This window comes from Oncorhynchus mykiss, chromosome 3, assembly GCF_057628025.1.
Source record: "Oncorhynchus mykiss isolate SJ-2025 chromosome 3, ASM5762802v1, whole genome shotgun sequence".
Taxonomy (NCBI): domain Eukaryota; kingdom Metazoa; phylum Chordata; class Actinopteri; order Salmoniformes; family Salmonidae; genus Oncorhynchus; species Oncorhynchus mykiss.
The window spans coordinates 17,405,509-17,424,778 of record NC_143024.1 but is presented as its reverse complement, the minus strand read 5'-3'; the positions used below and the strand labels follow the sequence as shown (position 1 = coordinate 17,424,778).

General features: G+C 44.9%; 1 protein-coding gene across 5 annotated transcripts in view; it reads right to left on the bottom strand.

The window, feature by feature from the left end:
- Window positions 1–19,270, bottom strand: part of LOC110534148 (inversin) — a 60,220-nt gene that overhangs the window by 7,120 nt on the left and 33,830 nt on the right. For all 5 annotated transcript variants that reach the window (XM_090222744.1, XM_090222739.1, XM_090222761.1 and 2 more), the window contains 13 exons: window positions 15,916–16,089; window positions 11,958–12,125; window positions 11,619–11,799; window positions 11,389–11,498; window positions 11,121–11,292; window positions 10,066–10,221; window positions 8,628–8,713; window positions 8,328–8,474; window positions 7,564–7,670; window positions 6,254–6,463; window positions 5,423–5,646; window positions 4,209–4,788; window positions 3,097–3,296 (listed from right to left, as the gene is read on the bottom strand). In XM_090222744.1, the coding sequence (XP_090078870.1) occupies window positions 3,097–3,296; window positions 4,209–4,788; window positions 5,423–5,646; window positions 6,254–6,463; window positions 7,564–7,670; window positions 8,328–8,474; window positions 8,628–8,713; window positions 10,066–10,221; window positions 11,121–11,292; window positions 11,389–11,498; window positions 11,619–11,799; window positions 11,958–12,125; window positions 15,916–16,089 (2,515 nt within the window). The remainder of the gene's footprint in view (window positions 1–3,096; window positions 3,297–4,208; window positions 4,789–5,422; window positions 5,647–6,253; window positions 6,464–7,563; window positions 7,671–8,327; window positions 8,475–8,627; window positions 8,714–10,065; window positions 10,222–11,120; window positions 11,293–11,388; window positions 11,499–11,618; window positions 11,800–11,957; window positions 12,126–15,915; window positions 16,090–19,270) is intronic.

The following is a 19,270-nucleotide window of genomic DNA, read 5'->3' as shown; positions in this document are numbered from 1 at the left end:
TAATATATTCAGTGGACTATACACCTCCCTATACTAATTCTATACAGATATTAATATCTTCAGTGGACTATACACCTCCCTATACTAATTCTATACAGATATTAATATATTCAGTGGACTATACACCTCCCTATACTAATTCTATACAGATATTAATATATTCAGTGGACTATACACCTCCCTATACTAATTCTATACAGATATTAATATATTCAGTGGACTATACACCTCCCTATACTAATTCTATACAGATATTAATATCTTCAGTGGACTATACACCTCCCTATACTAATTCTATACAGATATTAATATCTTCAGTGGACTATACACCTTCCTATACTAATTCTATACAGATATTAATATATTCAGTGGACTATACACCTCCCTATACTAATTCTATACAGATATTAATATCTTCAGTGGACTATACACCTCCCTATACTAATTCTATACAGATATTAATATCTTCAGTGGACTATACACCTCCCTATACTAATTCTATACAGATATTAATATCTTCAGTGGACTATACACCTCCCTATACTAATTCTATACAGATATGAATATCTTCAGTGGACTATACACCTCCCTATACCAATTCTATACAGATATTAATATCTTCAGTGGACTATACACCTCCCTAAACGAATTCTATACAGATATTAATATCTTCAGTGGACTATACACCTCCCTATATCAATTCTATACAGATATTAATATATTCAGTGGACTATACACCTCCCTATACTAATTCTATACAGATATTAATATCTTCAGTGGACTATACACCTCCCTATATCAATTCTATACAGATATTAATATATTCAGTGGACTATACACCTCCCTAAACGAATTCTATACAGATATTAATATATTCAGTGGACTATACACCTCCCTATACACCTCCCTATACTAATTCTATACAGATATTAATATATTCAGTGGACTATACACCTCCCTATACACCTCCCTATACTAATTCTATACAGATATGAATATCTTCAGTGGACTATACACCTCCCTATACTAATTCTATACAGATATTAATATATTCAGTGGACTATACACCTCCCTATACACCTCCCTATACTAATTCTATACAGATATTAATATATTCAGTGGACTATACACCTCCCTAAACTAATTCTATACAGATATTAATATATTCAGTGGACTATACACCTCCCTAAACTAATTCTATACAGATATTAATATATTCAGTGGACTATACACCTCCCTAAACTAATTCTATACAGATATTAATATATTCAGTGGACTATACACCTCCCTATACTAATTCTATACAGATAATAATATATTCAGTGGACTATACACCTCCCTATACTAATTCCATACAGATATTAATATATTCAGTGGACTATACACCTCCCTATACTAATTCTATACAGATATTAATATCTTCAGTGGACTATACACCTCCCTATACACCTCCCTATACTAATTCTATACAGATATTAATATATTCAGTGGACTATACACCTCCCTATACTAATTCTATACAGATATTAATATATTCAGTGGACTATACACCTCCCTATACTAATTCTATACAGATATTAATATATTCAGTGGACTATACACCTCCCTAAACTAATTCTATACAGATATTAATATATTCAGTGGACTATACACCTCCCTATACTAATTCCATACAGATATTAATATATTCAGTGGACTATACACCTCCCTATACTAATTCTATACAGATATGAATATATTCAGTGGACTATACACCTCCCTATACACCTCCCTATACTAATTCTATACAGATATTAATATATTCAGTGGACTATACACCTCCCTATACTAATTCTATACAGATATTAATATCTTCTGTGGACTATACACCTCCCTATACTAATTCTATACAGATATTAATATATTCAGTGGACTATACACCTCCCTATACTAATTCTATACAGATATTAATATCTTCAGTGGACTATACACCTCCCTAAACTAATTCTATACAGATATTAATATATTCAGTGGACTATACACCTCCCTATACTAATTCTATACAGATATTAATATATTCAGTGGACTATACACCTCCCTAAACTAATTCCATACAGATATTAATATATTCAGTGGACTATACACCTCCCTATACTAATTCTATAGAGATATTAATATATTCAGTGGACTATACACCTCCCTAAACTAATTCTATACAGATATTAATATATTCAGTGGACTATACACCTCCCTATACTAATTCTATACAGATATTAATATATTCAGTGGACTATACACCTCCCTAAACTAATTCTATACAGATATTAATATATTCAGTGGACTATACACCTCCCTATACACTTCCCTATACTAATTCTATACAGATATTAATATATTCAGTGGACTATACACCTCCCTATACTAATTCTATACAGATATTAATATATTCTGTGGACTATACACCTCCCTATACTAATTCTATACAGATATTAATATATTCAGTGGACTATACACCTCCCTATACACCTCCCTATACTAATTCTATACAGATATTAATATATTCAGTGGACTATACACCTCCCTATACTAATTCTATACAGATATTAATATATTCAGTGGACTATACACCTCCCTATACTAATTCTATACAGATATTAATATATTCAGTGGACTATACACCTCCCTATACTAATTCTATACAGATATTAATATATTCAGTGGACTATACACCTCCCTATACTAATTCTATACAGATATTAATATATTCAGTGGACTATACACCTCCCTATACTAATTCTATACAGATATTAATATCTTCAGTGGACTATACACCTCCCTATGCCAATTCTATAGAGATATTAATATCTTCAGTGGACTATACACCTCCCTATGCCAATTCTATACAGATATTAATATCTTCAGTGGACTATACACCTCCCTATACTAATTCCATACAGGTATGTTGGAGTTTGAAGTTGCAGCTCGGCAGTAATGCACCCATTCACAGTAGGCGACTAGGCGCTGTTAAGAATTGGTTTATTTCTAAATGTTAACAGTTCAGAGTTGAAACAAATGAAAGACAGAATCAAACATTCTGGACAGAACGCCAGGCTTTACCATAGATGCTTTGCAGCACTGAGCTCTTGGCTGCTGTCTTGGTGGGTGGAACTGTGGCCTCAGGCTTGGTCCTAATAGGGGTGTGACCAGGGAAAGCCGGCCTATCCCAGAGCAGCTGGATCAGGAGGGAGGCGACCTCAGGTGGCTCCACTCTTTTCCCAGCACCAAAAGCCTCCCTCAATCTGCATCGCACATGGAACCTACACACAAACACACCCAGAACACGGTACATTATAGAGGCCTTCATTTGTCCAACCTATTCGGTTCGTATATTACACAGCACATGACATTTGGACATTATTCAGTTCACTGAAAAACGTTACAGGCATCCCTGGAAAAGCTGGTTTAAGAGGGGTGAGAAATAATAATTAGTCCAACCTTAGGGGTTCCACAAGGCTCAATTCTGGGTCCGCTACTCTTCGGCATCAATACATAACACTTCCTCTAGGGGAACTGAACCATGGCATACTTCAAGAGCTTAGTAGAAAAAGCTTATTACTTGTATACTACAATTAAATCAGTACACGCATCCGCACGCACACACATCTACTGGCGGCTGGGAACAGAGGGCTTTCCGATGTGGGGTAGTAGATCCTGAATGAGAGGCTGCTGGTAGCTATTAGAATGGCACGCCTGAACTTTTAGCCTCTCGTTAAAACACTGAGAGGGCTCCAGATTATACCCCCTGTCTCCCCCACCTCCCCCCTCTCTCCCCCGTCATGGAGGTGTTGATGGTAGGAGGGCAGGCAGCCAGACCACAGAGAGCGTGAGGGGGAGACGCTGTGTGTAAGTTAGTGTGTGTGTGTGTGGAGGGAAGACACATGTGGGCACCACATGGCACTGCCACACTCTCTTGGTAAGAGAGAACGCTACTGTGGAGCACAGTATACCCCTCCCCCTTTCAACCATACACACACTTCCTCCAGGCTGTTTGGGAAGCCATCTCAGAGCCAACCTTGTTATCGGGCCAGAGAGAAACTACCTGAGCACCTCTGCTTTGGTAAAGGGGCCACAGGCTCTATTCCATGGCAGTACTCCCAGTACTGGCTCAGCTTGGAGAGGGAATGGGAAGAATGAAAAGCAGACCATCCCTGGTCGGGCTTCAACCTTACCTCCTCCAGGCTTGTTGGATAGTGCAGGCAGCCTGGTCTCTGTCCCCCTCCCTGGGCTTGCTGCTGGGGCGGTGTGACTGTGTGGAGGCTTTAGTGTGGTTCTTGCTGGAGGAGGTGGTATGGTCTGTGGCAGGGCGTGTTCTGTGTCTGGGGTTGTGTGTGTTGGTGTGTGTGTCTCTCTTGCTTCTAGGGGTGCGTTCCCTGGTGCTGGGGGCTTCTTGATCCATGGTGGGGCGAGTAGATGTGTCTGTGTTGGATAGAGTGTGTGTGTGGGAAGGAGTGTGTGTGTTGGAAGGAGTGTGTGTGTTGGAGGTAGTGTGTGTTTTGGAAGGAGTGTGTGTGTTGGAGGGAGTGTGTGTGTTTGCAGAGGTGAGTCTCTTGGTCCTGGGTGTGGTGGGAGGTCTGTGTTTTGGGCTGGGGGGTCGGCTGCAGCCTGCAGGAGAGAAACGCTCCCTGACCCTAGACCCCTGGGCAGGGGGCATGGGGTCAGAGGTCACTGAGGGGTGAGGGGTCACCACGGGGTCAGGTCCTTTGGCTGGCTGTGCCTCCTTCCCTCTCTTGGAGGGTCTGCTTCTATGTGCTGAGAAAGAGAGGGAAGTAAGAGTGAGAGAGTGGGTGAATATGTGTGTGTGTATATGTGTGTGTGTTAGGTTTGAGTGGTTTACCGTATATATACCGTAGTCCAGGGTTTTGGAAAAAGCCACGGGATGGTTTTTCAGTACCGTCAATACTGTTTAAACTACTTCTTTTTTTAATACATTTGAATATTTCTAGCTACTTTTTAAGTAAATATCTGCAGTCAAATTGTGAAATATGGTAGGAGATAATGAAGATGACGTTCATAATTTCACCTGTTTTTCATTGAGCGGATCTGATTAAGCTGAGCCGCAGGGCACCGGTCTATGACCCGTGAGGAGAACGAGCAAAAGCAGTGAGGCAGGAGCCCCTTCTCAAACGGAACAGTAATGAGTAGGATTCACATGCAAAAGTGAATGCTTTTGATCAAAAAGGCTTTATCTGCCTTCCCAATGAAAACTAGTTTGGCGTCACCTTAATTGGGGAGGACGGGCTCATAGTAATATCTGGAACAGAATGAATGGAATGGAATCAAACTCATCAAACACATGTTTGATAACATTCCATTAACTCCATTTCAGCCATTATTATGAGTCGTCCTCCCCTCAGCAGCCTCCTGTGTGTATGTATGTCCGTACCTCTATGTTTCCATGTCTCCTCTTTGCTATTGGTCTGTTCTGCTTTGGAGGCTGTATTAGCCCCGCCCCCTGCCTCTCTCTCATACACTGACAGTTCCTTCATAGTCTCAGCCAATGACAGCTGCTCCTGCTCAGCGCGGGCCAATAACATCCTCTGTTTCTCTGTTCTGGCCAATGAGATTTGCTGCTCCGCCTCCCGCCTCCGCTGCTCCTCCTCGCGTTTCCTGAGTGACATCATGACACATATTACACACGTCTCACACACGTACACCCTAACCCTAGTTACGACCTTATCTCAAAGCCTTATCTAAACCCTACCGCTGGACCAGCCCTGACCAACATCACAAACTAGTCCTGACGTTACAAAGAACAACAGGAGAATCCTTTCAGTAATCCAAGCCTAATAGGAGTTCCAAGCACACAGAGACCATTACAGGCCATTTATTACAAACAGTGTAGAATCATAAGAGAGGGATGTGTGAGCGAGAGAGAGAGAGAGAGAGAGAGAGAGAGAGAGAGAGAGAGAGACAGGGAGAAGATGTATGTGTGTGCAGGGATGACAGGTGGAAAGATGGATATGGAGAGAGTGTGACTTTCTATATAGGTTGGGGGAATACGACAGGGAGAGATGGAGAGAAAGGGAGATGAGAGAGAGAGAGAGAGAGGGAGAGAGAGAGAATATGTGGGTGTGTGTGTGTGTGCGTGTGTGTATGGCATGATCTGGTTGACTATGATAGAGTTGTTGACAGAGAGTACTGAGCAGACAGGGGATGGATCACAATGCTTGTTTATATGTGTGTGCATGTGTGTGTGTGTGTGTGTGTATGGTACTTGGCTGCGTCCTTGCGTAGCTGTTCGTGTCTCATCAGTAGTTGTTTCCTCTCGGTGAAGGCCTTGCGGACGGTGTATCCTTTATACAGGGCCTGGATGGAAGCAGCAGCGATGTCCTGGATGGCCGCTATAGACAGAGCTCCATGCTCCAACATGTACTGAGTCACCTCACTGTGTTCCCCTAGGAGGGTGTAGTCCAGGGGGGTGTACCTACACACACACACACACACACACACGCACACGCATGCTTCCTGTTCTTAAGTTTTTTGTTTCTGTACACCAGCTTCAAACAGCTGAAAATACAACATTATGGAAGTGGTTTAGATGGTACAATGATTCTCTACGCTATACTTGCTTGTTTTGTCACATAAACTGATATTAGAATTAGAATTTTAGTAACCAGGAAATGGCAGTGATTTCTGCATAGTGCATCTTTAACCTAATGAACTTGCTTTGTGAAAAACAACACACAGAGAGAATAGATTCACAAAATTCATTCGGAAAATTACAACATGTAATTTTACATTGATATTTTAGTAATTTAGCAGACGCTCTTATGCAGAGCGACTTACATTAGTGCATTCATCTTAACATAGCAGGTAACAGGTAACTGCCAAAATAAAGGAAACACTTGAGGAAATGAGGGATACAAAGTATATTGAAAACAGGTGCTTCCACACAGGTGTGGTTCCTGAGTTAATTAAGCAATTAACATCCCATCATGTTTAGGGTCATGTATAAAAATGCTGTGCAGGACATTATTTTGGCTACCATGTCTATGCCTCCATAGGATGACAATGCCCCCATCCACAGGGCACGGTTGGTTACTGAATGGTTTGAGGAGCATGAAAAGATGTAAACCACATGTCATGTCCGTCTCAGTCACCAGATCTCAACCCAGTTGATTCTGGAGCGGAGCCTGAGACAGCGTTTTCCACCACCATCAACAAAACACCAAATTATGGAATTTCTGGTGGAAGAATGGTGTCGCATCCCTCCAAGAGTTCCAGACACTTGTAGAATCTAAGCCAAGGTGCATTGAAGCTGTTCTGGCTCGTGGTGCCCAATGCCCTATTAAGATGTGATATGTTGGGGTTTCCTTTATCTTGCCAGTTACCTGTAGTTATCAGTCAGTGCCAATAATTTAGTAGGCCACTAGGTAGAGAGACAGCACAAAAACTAAATTGCCTTAGCTAGACAATAGCAACAGCTACTTTTTGAATCTCAATCGATACTTGCTACTGTTGTAGGAGCTGATGTCCTTCCAAACTATAGACGAGGCCCTTCCTCCTCATTCACCTCCTCCTCACCTCTCCTCGTTGTGTTCCATGTGGTTGGGGAAGGCATTAGAGTTCAGCAGCAGCTTCACAGCATCCAGATAGCCATTGTTACAGGACCAGTGGAGAGCTGTCCTGCCCTGCAGACACACACGGTAGGACAGGACCAGTGGAGAGCTGTCCTGCCCTGCAGACACACACAGTAGGACAGGACCAGTGGAGAGCTGTCCTGCCCTGCAGACACACACGGTAGGACAGGACCAGTGGAGAGCTGTCCTGCCCTGCAGACACACACGGTAGGACAGGACCAGTGTAGAGCTGTCCTGCCCTGCAGACACACACGGTAGGACAGGACCAGTGTAAAGCTGTCCTGCCCTGCAGACACACACGGTAGGACAGGACCAGTGGAGAGCTGTCCTGCCCTGCAGACACACACGGTAGGACAGGACCAGTGGAGAGCTGCCCTGCCCTGCAGACACACACGGTAGGACAGGTCCAGTGGAGAGCTGTCCTGCCCTGCAGACACACACGGTAGGACAGGACCAGTGGAGAGCTGTCCTGCCCTGCAGACACACACGGTAGGACAGGTCCAGTGGAGAGCTGTCCTGCCCTGCAGACACACACGGTAGGACAGGACCAGTGTAAAGCTGTCCTGCCCTGCAGACACACACGGTAAGACAGAACCAGTGGAGAGCACTTTGTGTCTGTGTGTTTCTGTATATGTACTGTATGTCTGTGTTTGATTGTGTGTGTGTGTGTGTGTGTGTGTGTGTGTGTGTGTGTGTGTGTGTGTGTACCTCTTTGTCCTGTATATTAGGGTCAGCGTTGTTCTCCATGAGTAGTACAGCCATACAGGTGATGTACCCTCCATAAGCAGCACACTGGAGAGGAGTCCTGCCTGCCTGGTCCTGGACGTTAGGACTGATCCCATTCTCCATCAGCAACTACCATGACCATCACACTGAGATTACAGTACCAGCCAACCGGCTCAATGACCTGAACAACACATCCTTAACACAGTCTATAAGGAAAGGAAATGAGGACAAATGAAGAAGTGTTCAGGGATAATAAAAGTGTATAAAGGTGAAAAGACAGACCTGGCAGACTTCAGCGTTCCCCCCCAGAGCCGCCCAGTGCAGAGCAGTGTGTCCATCTAGATCCACCAGGTGGACACGAGCAGAGCCTAAACAATGAAAATCCATGAGGCATTCTTCACCATAGTAAGCCCACCCAAATCCTGCATTACAAGAGCATGGTACACTAGTGTAGTCCTGTATGACTCAGTAGGTAGAGCATGGTACACTAGTGTAGTCCGGTAAGACTCAGTAGATAAGAGCATGGTACACTAGTGTAGTCCTGTATGACTCAGTAGATAGAGCATGGTACACTAGTGTAGTCCTGTATGACTCAGTAGGTAGAGCATGCTACGCTAGTGTAGTCCTGTATGACTCAGTAGATAGAGCATGGTACACTAGTGTAGTCCTGTATGACTCAGTAGATAGAGCATGGTACACTAGTGTAGTCCTGTATGACTCAGTAGATAGAGCATGGTACACTAGTGTAGTCCTGTATGACTCAGTAGGTAGAGCATGGTACACTAGTGTAGTCCTGTATGACTCAGTAGGTAGAGCATGGTACACTAGTGTAGTCCTGTATGACTCAGTAGATAGAGCATGGTACACTAGTGTAGTCCTGTATGCCTCAGTAGATAGAGCATGTTACACTAGTGTAGTCCTGCATGACTCAGTAGATAGAGCATGGTACACTAGTGTAGTCCTGTATGACTCAGTAGATAGAGCATGGTACACTAGTGTAGTCCTGTATGACTCAGTAGGTAGAGCATGGTACACTAGTGTGGTCCTGTATGACTCAGTAGATAGAGCATGGTACACTAGTGTGGTCCTGTATGACTCAGTAGATAGAGCATGGTACACTAGTGTAGTCCTGTATGACTCAGTAGATAGAGCATGGTACACTAGTGTAGTCATGTATGACTCAGTAGATAGAGCATGGTACACTAGTGTAGTCCTGTATGACTCAGTAGGTAGAGCATGCTACACTAGTGTAGTCCTGTATGACTCAGTAGATAGAGCATGGTACACTAGTGTAGTCCTGTATGACTCAGTAGATAGAGCATGGTACACTAGTGTAGTCCTGTATGACTCAGTAGGTAGAGCATGCTACACTAGTGTAGTCCTGTATGACTCAGTAGATAGAGCATGGTACACTAGTGTGGTCCTGTATGACTCAGTAGATAGAGCATGGTACACTAGTGTAGTCCTGTATGACTCAGTAGGTAGAGCATGGTACACTAGTGTAGTCCTGTAAGACACCATATTTGGGGATGTGAGGGGGAATGTGTATATTTGGGGATGTGAGGGGAATGTGTATATTTGGGGATGTGAGGGGAATGTGTATATATGGGGATGTGAGGGGAATGTGAGGAAGTGAGACATCTCACTCGCTCCTTTTTTCCAATGGTCAACGACCTGAGTAAAGCAAAATCTTAATTTATCCACCATCTTTGCTGTGTACCTTTGATAAGTGTGAGGATGATGTGGCGGTGTCCCATCTCACAGGCTCTGAACAGAGGCGTGTGTTTCATTACGTCTAGACTGTCCACTATGGCTCCTCTCTCCAACAGCAACCTCACTGTACTCACATGACCTGACAGAGAGGCCGCATGCAGCGCTGCAACACACACACACACACATTAAGTTGAGATTTTCAGTCTCCACACACTTCAGCAGCCTCACGTACTCGAGTTTTCAGAACCAGTTCGTCAAATGAAAAGTCATTTGTTGCACTTTGACCCTGAACTGTGTTGTTATTTCATGTCAGTCAATATTTACACCCTGGCCCATCTATCTACTCCAGTGACTCTGATCAACCCACTCTGCTCCCCATCACACTCAACCTCATTAGCATAGTACACCAGATCATTTGCATATTTTACCAACTCATTAGCATATGCTCACATAAATTGTCCCTGCAGGGCAGGAAGCAGGGGCATCACCATGGTGATTAGTGCTCCAATCAGCCCACAGGGCAGAGCAGGGGACAAAGGATAGCATGTCTACAGCTTGGGAATAGTGTGTGTATGTGTGTGTGTATGTGTGTGCGCGTGCGTGCGTGCGTGCGCGTGTGTGTGTTATGTGTTGACATGTCTCTCTCCCCACTTGTCTCTCCCGCTCCACTGCTTTCGGGGAATCCCCTGACATCTATGCCACTCTGGGGAATCCCCTGTGACATCAGACAGCCGCTGTCCTGCCACCTGCGTCACCTCCAGTGCCTCAACATTCCTACACGCGCAGGATGACAGAGGCTAGCACCAGTGTGTGAGTGTGTGTGTGTGTGTGTCATCCTGCGCGTCTGTTTATCTCTCTGAGTAGCTCTGATGGTGACAGTACCAGGACATTAAGATCTGGGAAACTGTGGTGAAGGCGGTGAGGGGGGTAGGGGATAAAGGGGGAGGGAGCCGGGGATGAAGGGGGAGGTGTCCTCTACCAGCCTGACCAGTCACAGCAGCTCTTGGTCTACTGCTGACTGAAACAATCCCTGCGTATTAAACACATCCCAGAGTTCCTCACCAGTGCCTCCGTACTTGTCGGCCATGTTGATGTCGATGTGAGGCGTGAGTGTCAGCATGGTGCGTATGACATCATCGCTTCCTTTCCCAGCAGCCCACATGAACGCTGTGCGGCCCTCCAGATCTGGCTCGTCTTTCACAGAGGGGTGGGACAGAAACACACCCACCGTCTCCTACGCACGCACACACACACACACGCACACACATGAGTCCCTGATATAAGGTGAAAACGTGAGCATGTGTGCATGTGTGTGTGTGTGTCTACGTACAGCGTAGTTGCTCTGAGCTCCATAGTGTAGAGGTGTGGCCCCATGGCTGTCTGAGGGGATGGTGCCTGACGTGTTCCTCTCCAACAACAAGTGCACTATCTTGGCATGTCCTGAAACACACATCAACATATCCAGGTTCAGCTCGGGTTGCCCCCTCCGGTACAGTATCTGGACCAGTGATGGAACCACATTCTGATGACAGGATCCACATTGTAAACACAGTCTCTTACCCAGCAGTGCAGCCCAGTGCAGCGGGGTTCTGAACAGGTTGTCGTACGCCGTGACGCTGCAGCCTTCATACGATGTCAGCACCTCCACCACTGCCTCGTTGCCGTCGGCAACAGCAAAGTGCAAAGGCGTGCGCCCCTCATAGTCCTGCCAGTTCAACAGAGACTCGGTAGGAGCCGCCTCCTACGCACACACACACACACACACACCTCATTTACATCAGTAAGCAGAGGATGGTGTGTGTAAGGATGACATTCTCACTGGATACTGTGTGTGTGTGTGTGTGTGTGTGTGTGTGTGTGTGTGTGTGTGTGTGTGTGTGTGTGTGTGTGTGTGTGTACCAGTATACAGCGGACGGTGTGTATAGCGGTGTGCTCCTGGCTGTGTGCAGCCCAGTGTAGGGGGATCTTGCCCTCACTGTCTGGGATGCCAATGTTGGAGTCGTGTTTGATGAGCAGTCTGACGTGCTCCGGCCTGTTATAGAACGCTGACCAGTGGAGCGCAGTCTGCTGCAGGGGGAGAGAGAGGGGGGGGGGGGGGGGTCAGACACTATTGCAATAATAATTTGGGGGTGCTTATATTTGACCTGTTAATGTGTATGGGAAATGTGTTTCTTGCATATCCAAACTCCCGCTGGGGCCACAGCCAGGGTCACCATTGTCAGGTGTTACGTTCCCCAGTTTATGTGTTGTAGTTTGTGTATTTGCATGTGTTTTATTTCAGGAAATGGCTTCCTGAAATCCCTCAAGCTGCTGATTGGTCGACTCCAGGGCTAATTGGAGAGCTGACCCCGCCCCCTCGTCAAGACACAGCTGTCTCCAGTTACATTCATTCTGAAGCTATATAAAAGCCAGTGTTCTGTTCAGAAGAGAGAGATTTTGGAGGTAGGGATTACTGAGAGAGATTTGCTGGGAGGTCATTGCAAAGCGATTGATTGTGATAGAGAGATTTTTGCTGGAGGTTGATTTGCTGGGAGTTCATTGCTGGGAAGTTGGTATGTTTTGTGAGTTTGTTGCTCAGATAGAGCTTATTTGATGTACTTTGTTTGTTTGTGAAATTGTTTAATATTCTGTTTCATTTGTTCCCAGGGGGAAAGGGGAAGGCACCTTGGGAGTGCTTAGGCAAGAGGCCCGCGGGCATACATATACCCGTAGTATATTCACTGTCTAGGCACACTAGGTAAGACCTGGGCGGACCACCCCCTGTATTTTGGTTAGGGCACCAGGTGGTGCTAAATTAGGTAAGTAGTGGGTAGGCAGGTAAGATAGGAGAGGGGGGGGGCTTTGAGATTTACTTTCTTTGCTTTGGTTCCGTCCAGCCCCTTTTCCCCATATTACCGTGTAAAGGAATAAAGTCCTTGTAAACGGTACCACATTCTGTCTGTGTCATCCTTACTCGCACCTACAGTCCATACCTTTTTCACTTCACAGAGAGTTTAGTTGTAGCAGGGTTCCCTCTTCATAGAGGCGTGCGTAACACAGGCCCCCGTGGAGCAATTGGGGTTAAGTAACCTTTTGGTTACTGGCCCAACGCTCTAACCTCCAGGCTCTAACCTCCAGGCTCTAACCTCCAGGCTCTAACCTCCAGGCTCTAACCTCCAGGCTCTAACCTCCAGGCTCTAACCTCCAGGCTCTAACCTCCAGGCTCTAACCTCCAGGCTCTAACCTCCAGGCTCTAACCTCCAGGCTCTAACCTCCAGGCTCTAACCTCCAGGCTCTAACCTCCAGGCTCTAACCTCCAGGCTCTAACCTCCAGGCTCTAACCTCCAGGCTCTAACCTCTAGGCTCTAACCTCTAGGCTCTAACCTCTAGGCTCTAACCTCTAGGCTCTAACCTCTAGGCTCTAACCTCTAGGCTCTAACCTCTAGGCTCTAACCTCTAGGCTCTAACCTCTAGGCTCTAACCTCTAGGCTCTAACCTCTAGGCTCTAACCTCTAGGCTCTAACCTCTAGGCTCTAACCTCTAGGCTCTAACCTCTAGGCTCTAACCTCTAGGCTCTAACCTCTAGGCTCTAACCTCTAGGCTCTAACCTCTAGGCTCTAACCTCTAGGCTCTAACCTCTAGGCTCTAACCTCTAGGCTCTAACCTCTAGGCTCTAACCTCTAGGCTCTAACCTCTAGGCTCTAACCTCTAGGCTCTAACCTCTAGGCTCTAACCTCTAGGCTCTAACCTCTAGGCTCTAACCTCTAGGCTCTAACCTCTAGGCTCTAACCTCTAGGCTCTAACCTCTAGGCTCTAACCTCTAGGCTCTAACCTCTAGGCTCTAACCTCTAGGCTCTAACCTCTAGGCTCTAACCTCTAGGCTCTAACCTCTAGGCTCTAACCTCTAGGCTCTAACCTCTAGGCTCTAACCTCTAGGCTCTAACCTCTAGGCTCTAACCTCTAGGCTCTAACCTCTAGGCTCTAACCTCTAGGCTCTAACCTCTAGGCTCTAACCTCTAGGCTCTAACCTCTAGGCTCTAACCTCTAGGCTCTAACCTCTAGGCTCTAACCTCTAGGCTCTAACCTCTAGGCTCTAACCTCTAGGCTCTAACCTCTAGGCTCTAACCTCTAGGCTCTAACCTCTAGGCTCTAACCTCTAGGCTCTAACCTCTAGGCTCTAACCTCTAGGCTCTAACCTCCAAGCTATTTGCTCTAGAAATAACTGAACTAAATCAAAAAGCCCTGGAACATATTCTACATAAACACATAAAGCCTGAGGATTTAACATGACAGTAACAGTAACAATTACTGTAACAGTGACAGTAACAATGACTGTAATAGTGACAGTGACAGTAACATGACAGTAACAGTGACAGTGGCAGTAACGTAACAGTGACAGTAACAATGACTGTAACAATGACTGTAACAGTGACAGTAACAATGACTATAACAGTGACAGTAACAAAGACAGTAACAGTGACAATAACAGTGACAGTAATAATGACTAACAGTGACAGTGACAGTAATGACTGTAAGTAACTGTAGTGACAGTGACAGTAACAATGACAGTAACAGTGACAGTATTAATGACTGTAACAGTGACAGTGACAGTAATAATGACTGTAAGTAACAGTGACAGTAACAGTGACAATAACAGTGACAGTAATAATGACTGTAACAGTGACAGTAATAATGACTAAGTGACAGTAACAGTAACAATGACAGTAACAGTGACAGTAACAATAACTGTAATAGTGACAGTGACAGTAACAATGACTTTAACAGTGACAGTAACAGTAACAATGACAGTAATAATGACTGTAACAATGACAGTAACAGTGACAATAACAGTGACAGTAATAATGACTGTAACAGTGACAGTAATAATGACTAAGTGACAGTAACAGTAACAATGACAGTAACAGTGACAGTAACAATAACTGTAATAGTGACAGTGACAGTAACAATGACTTTAACAGTAACAATGACAGTAACAGTGACAGGAACACTGACTGTAAAAGTGACAGTAACAGTAACAATGACGATAACAGTAACAATGACTGTAACAGTGACAGTAATAATGACAGTGACAGTAACAGTGACAGTAATAATGACTGTAACAGTGACAGTAATAATGACAGTGACAGTAACAGTGACAATAACAGTGACAGTAATAATGACCGTAAGTGACAGTAACAGTGACAGTGACAATGATAGTAACAGTGACAGTAACAATGACTGTAATAGTGACAGTAACAATGACTGTAACAGTGACAGTAACAATGACTGTAATAGGGACAGTAACAATGACAGTAACAATGATTGTAATAGTGACAGTGACAGTAACAGTGACAATAACAGTGAAAGTAATAATGACTGTAACAGTGACAATGACTGTAAGTAACAGTAACAGTGAGAGTAATAATGACTGTAACAGGGACAATGACTAAGTGACAGTAACAGTAACAGTAATAATGACTGTGACAGTGACAGTATCAGTGACAGTATGCTATAACAGAGATATCACCTCCTCTATGGCTGTTGTTAGAGATCTATTCAGGACATACTGAAACCAGTGTCATCTGACATGCTGATGATGCATATTGGATTATTACAGAACTAACAGACAGATAGACATCATCGCTACAGACAGAGGGGGCCTGTCTGTGTGTGCGTGCGTGTAGAATGTATTTGGCACAACTGTCTGCCTTGAAGAGTCAGGACAAAGCAGCCAATTGTCATGTGTGTGTGTCTCTGGATTGCGCAGAACTCCACGTGAACTCTAATTCAGTCAATCAAATCAAAGAGCCGGGACAGTTCCATAACAAGTATGTTTGATAGAACTATTACCCAACTTTGTAAACAGTGTGTGTGGTACCTTGTTCTTGTCCTGTGTATCCACCTCTCCAGGTCCTATGTGTTTGAGCAGCAAGGCCAGGGGTTTGGGGGAGGAGTGACGGGTCGCCAGGTGGAGGGGTGTTACCTCCTCTAGATCCTTCTGCAGCCAATCAGCACGACGCGACAGGAGCAGCTTCAGAAACCGCACGTTCCCCTGGAGCACACACACACACACTCACTCTCTCTATGGTGTCTTATCCAAATCCATCATCATCCATCTGTCCTTTCCTATTGGTTCTCACTCTCTCCTCTCTCTTCTCTGTTCTTTCCTATTGGTTCTCAGACTCTCTCCTCTCTGTTCTTTCCTATTGGTTCTCACTCTCTCCTCTCTGTTCTTTCCTGTTGGTTCTCACTCTCTCCTCTCTCTTCTCTGTTCTTTCCTATTGGTTCTCAGACTCTCTCCTCAGTTCTTTCCTATTGGTTCTCAGACTCTCTCCTCTCTCTTCTCTGTTCTTTCCAATTGGTTCTCAGACTCTCTCCTCTCTGTTCTTTCCTGTTGGTTCTCAGACTCTCTCCTCTCTCATCTCCTCTCTGTTCTTTCCTATTGGTTCTCAGACTCTCTCCTCTCTGTTCTTTCCTGTTGGTTCTCAGACTCTCTCCTCAATCTTCTCCTCTCTGTTCTTTCCTATTGGTTCTCAGACTCTCTCCTCTCTGTTCTTTCCTGTTGGTTCTCAGACTCTCTCCTCTCTCTTCTCCTCTCTGTTCTTTCCTGTTGGTTCTCAGACTCTCTCCTCTCTGTTCTTTCTTGTTGGTTCTCAGACTCTCTCCTCTCTCTTCTCCTCTCTGTTCTTTCCTGTTGGTTCTCAGACTCTCTCCTCTCTGTTCTTTCCTGTTGGTTCTCAGACTCTCTCCTCTCTGTTCTTTCCTGTTGGTTCTCAGACTCTCCCCTCTCTGTTCTTTCTTGTTGGTTCTCAGACTCTCTCCTCTCTCTCTTCTCTGTTCTTTCCTGTTGGTTCTCAGACTCTCTCCTCTCTCTTCTCCTCTCTGTTATTTCCTGTTGGTTCTCAGACTCTCTCCTCTATGTTCTTTCCTATTGGTTCTCAGACTCTGTCCTCTCTCTTCTCTGTTCTTTCCTATTGGTTCTCAGACTCTCTCCTCTCTCTTCTCTGTTCTTTCCAATTGGTTCTCAGACTCTCTCCTCTCTGTTATTTCCTGTTGGTTCTCAGACTCTCTCCCCTCTCATCTCCTCTCTGTTCTTTCCTATTGGTTCTCAGACTCTCTCCTCTCTGTTCTTTCCTATTGGTTCTGAGACTCTCTCCTCTCTGTTCTTTCCTATTGGTTCTGAGACTCTCTCCTCTCTGTTCTTTCCTGTTGGTTCTCAGACTCTCTCCTCTCTGTTCTTTCCTGTTGGTTCTCAGACTCTCTCCTCTCTCTTCTCCTCTCTGTTCTTTCCTGTTGGTTCTCAGACTCTCTCCTCTCTGTTCATTCCTGTTGCTTCTCAGACTCTCTCCTTTCTCTTCTCCTTGCTGTTCTTTCCTATTGGTTCTCAGACTCTCTCCTCTCTGTTCTTTCCTGTTGGTTCTCACTCTCTCCTCTCTCTTCTCTGTTCTTTCCTATTGGTTCTCAGACTCTCTCCTCTGTTCTTTCCTATTGGTTCTCAGACTCTCTCCTCTCTCTTCTCTGTTCTTTCCAATTGGTTCTCAGACTCTCTCCTCTCTGTTCTTTCCTCTTGGTTCTCAGACTCTCTCCTCTCTCATATCCTCTCTGTTCTTTCCTATTGGTTCTCAGACTCTCTCCTCTCTGTTCTTTCCTATTGGTTCTGAGACTCTCTCCTCTCTGTTCTTTCCTGTTGGTTCTCAGACTCTCTCCTCTCTCTTCTCCTCTCTGTTCTTTCCTGTTGGTTCTCAGACTCTCTCCTCTCTGTTCTTTCCTGTTGGTTCTCAGACTCTCTCCTCAATCTTCTCCTCTCTGTTCTTTCCTATTGGTTCTCAGACTCTCTCCTCTCTGTTCTTTCCTGTTGGTTCTCAGACTCTCTCCTCTCTCTTCTCCTCTCTGTTCTTTCCTATTGGTTCTGAGACTCTCTCCTCTCTGTTCTTTCCTGTTGGTTCTCACTCTCTCCTCTCTCTTCTCTGTTCTTTCCTATTGGTTCTCAGACTCTCTCCTCTCTGTTCTTTCCTGTTGGTTCTCAGACTCTCTCCTCTCTCTTCTCCTCTCTGTTCTTTCCTGTTGGATCTCAGACTCTCTCCTCTCTGTTCTTTCCTGTTGGTTCTCAGACTCTCTCTTCTCCTCTCTGTTCTTTCCTATTGGTTGTCAGACTCTCTCCTCTCTGTTCTTTCCTGTTGGTTCTCAGACGAACTCCTCTCTCTTCTCCTCTCTGTTCTTTCCCATTGGTTCTCAGACTCTCTCCTCTCTGTTCTTTCCTGTTGGTTCTCAGACTCTCTCCTCTCTCTTCTCCTCTCTGTTCTTTCCTATTGGTTCTCAGACTCTCTCCTCTCTGTTCTTTCCTGTTGGTTCTCAGACTCTCTCCTCTCTGTTCTTTCCTGTTGGTTCTCAGACTCTCTCCTCTCTGTTCTTTCCTGTTGGTTCTCAGACTCTCTCCTCTCTGTTCTTTCCTGTTGGTTCTCAGACTCTCTCCTCTCTGTTCTTTCCTGTTGGTTCTCAGACTCTCCCCTCTCTGTTCTTTCTTGTTGGTTCTCAGACTCTCTCCTCTCTCTCTTCTCTGTTCTTTCCTGTTGGTTATCAGACTCTCTCCTCTCTCTTCTCCTCTCTGTTATTTCCTGTTGGTTCTCAGACTCTCTCCTCTCTGTTCTTTCCTATTGGTTCTCAGACTCTGTCCTCTCTCTTCTCTGTTCTTTCCTATTGGTTCTCAGACTCTCTCCTCTGTTCTTTCCTATTGGTTCTCAGACTCTCTCCTCTCTCTTCTCTGTTCTTTCCAATTGGTTCTCAGACTCTCTCCTCTCTGTTATTTCCTGTTGGTTCTCAGACTCTCTCCTCTCTGTTCTTTCCTATTGGTTCTGAGACTCTCTCCTCTCTGTTCTTTCCTGTTGGTTCTCAGACTCTCTCCTCTGTTCTTTCCTATTGGTTCTCAGACTCTCTCCTCTCTCTTCTCTGTTCTTTCCAATTGGTTCTCAGACTCTCTCCTCTCTGTTCTTTCCTGTTGGTTCTCAGACTCTCTCCTCTCTCATCTCCTCTCTGTTCTTTCCTATTGGTTCTCAGACTCTCTCCTCTCTGTTCTTTCCTATTGGTTCTGAGACTCTCTCCTCTCTGTTCTTTCCTGTTGGTTCTCAGACTCTCTCCTCTCTCTTCTCCTCTCTGTTCTTTCCTATTGGTTCTGAGACTCTCTCCTCTCTGTTCTTTCCTGTTGGTTCTCAGACTCTCTCCTCTCTCTTCTCCTC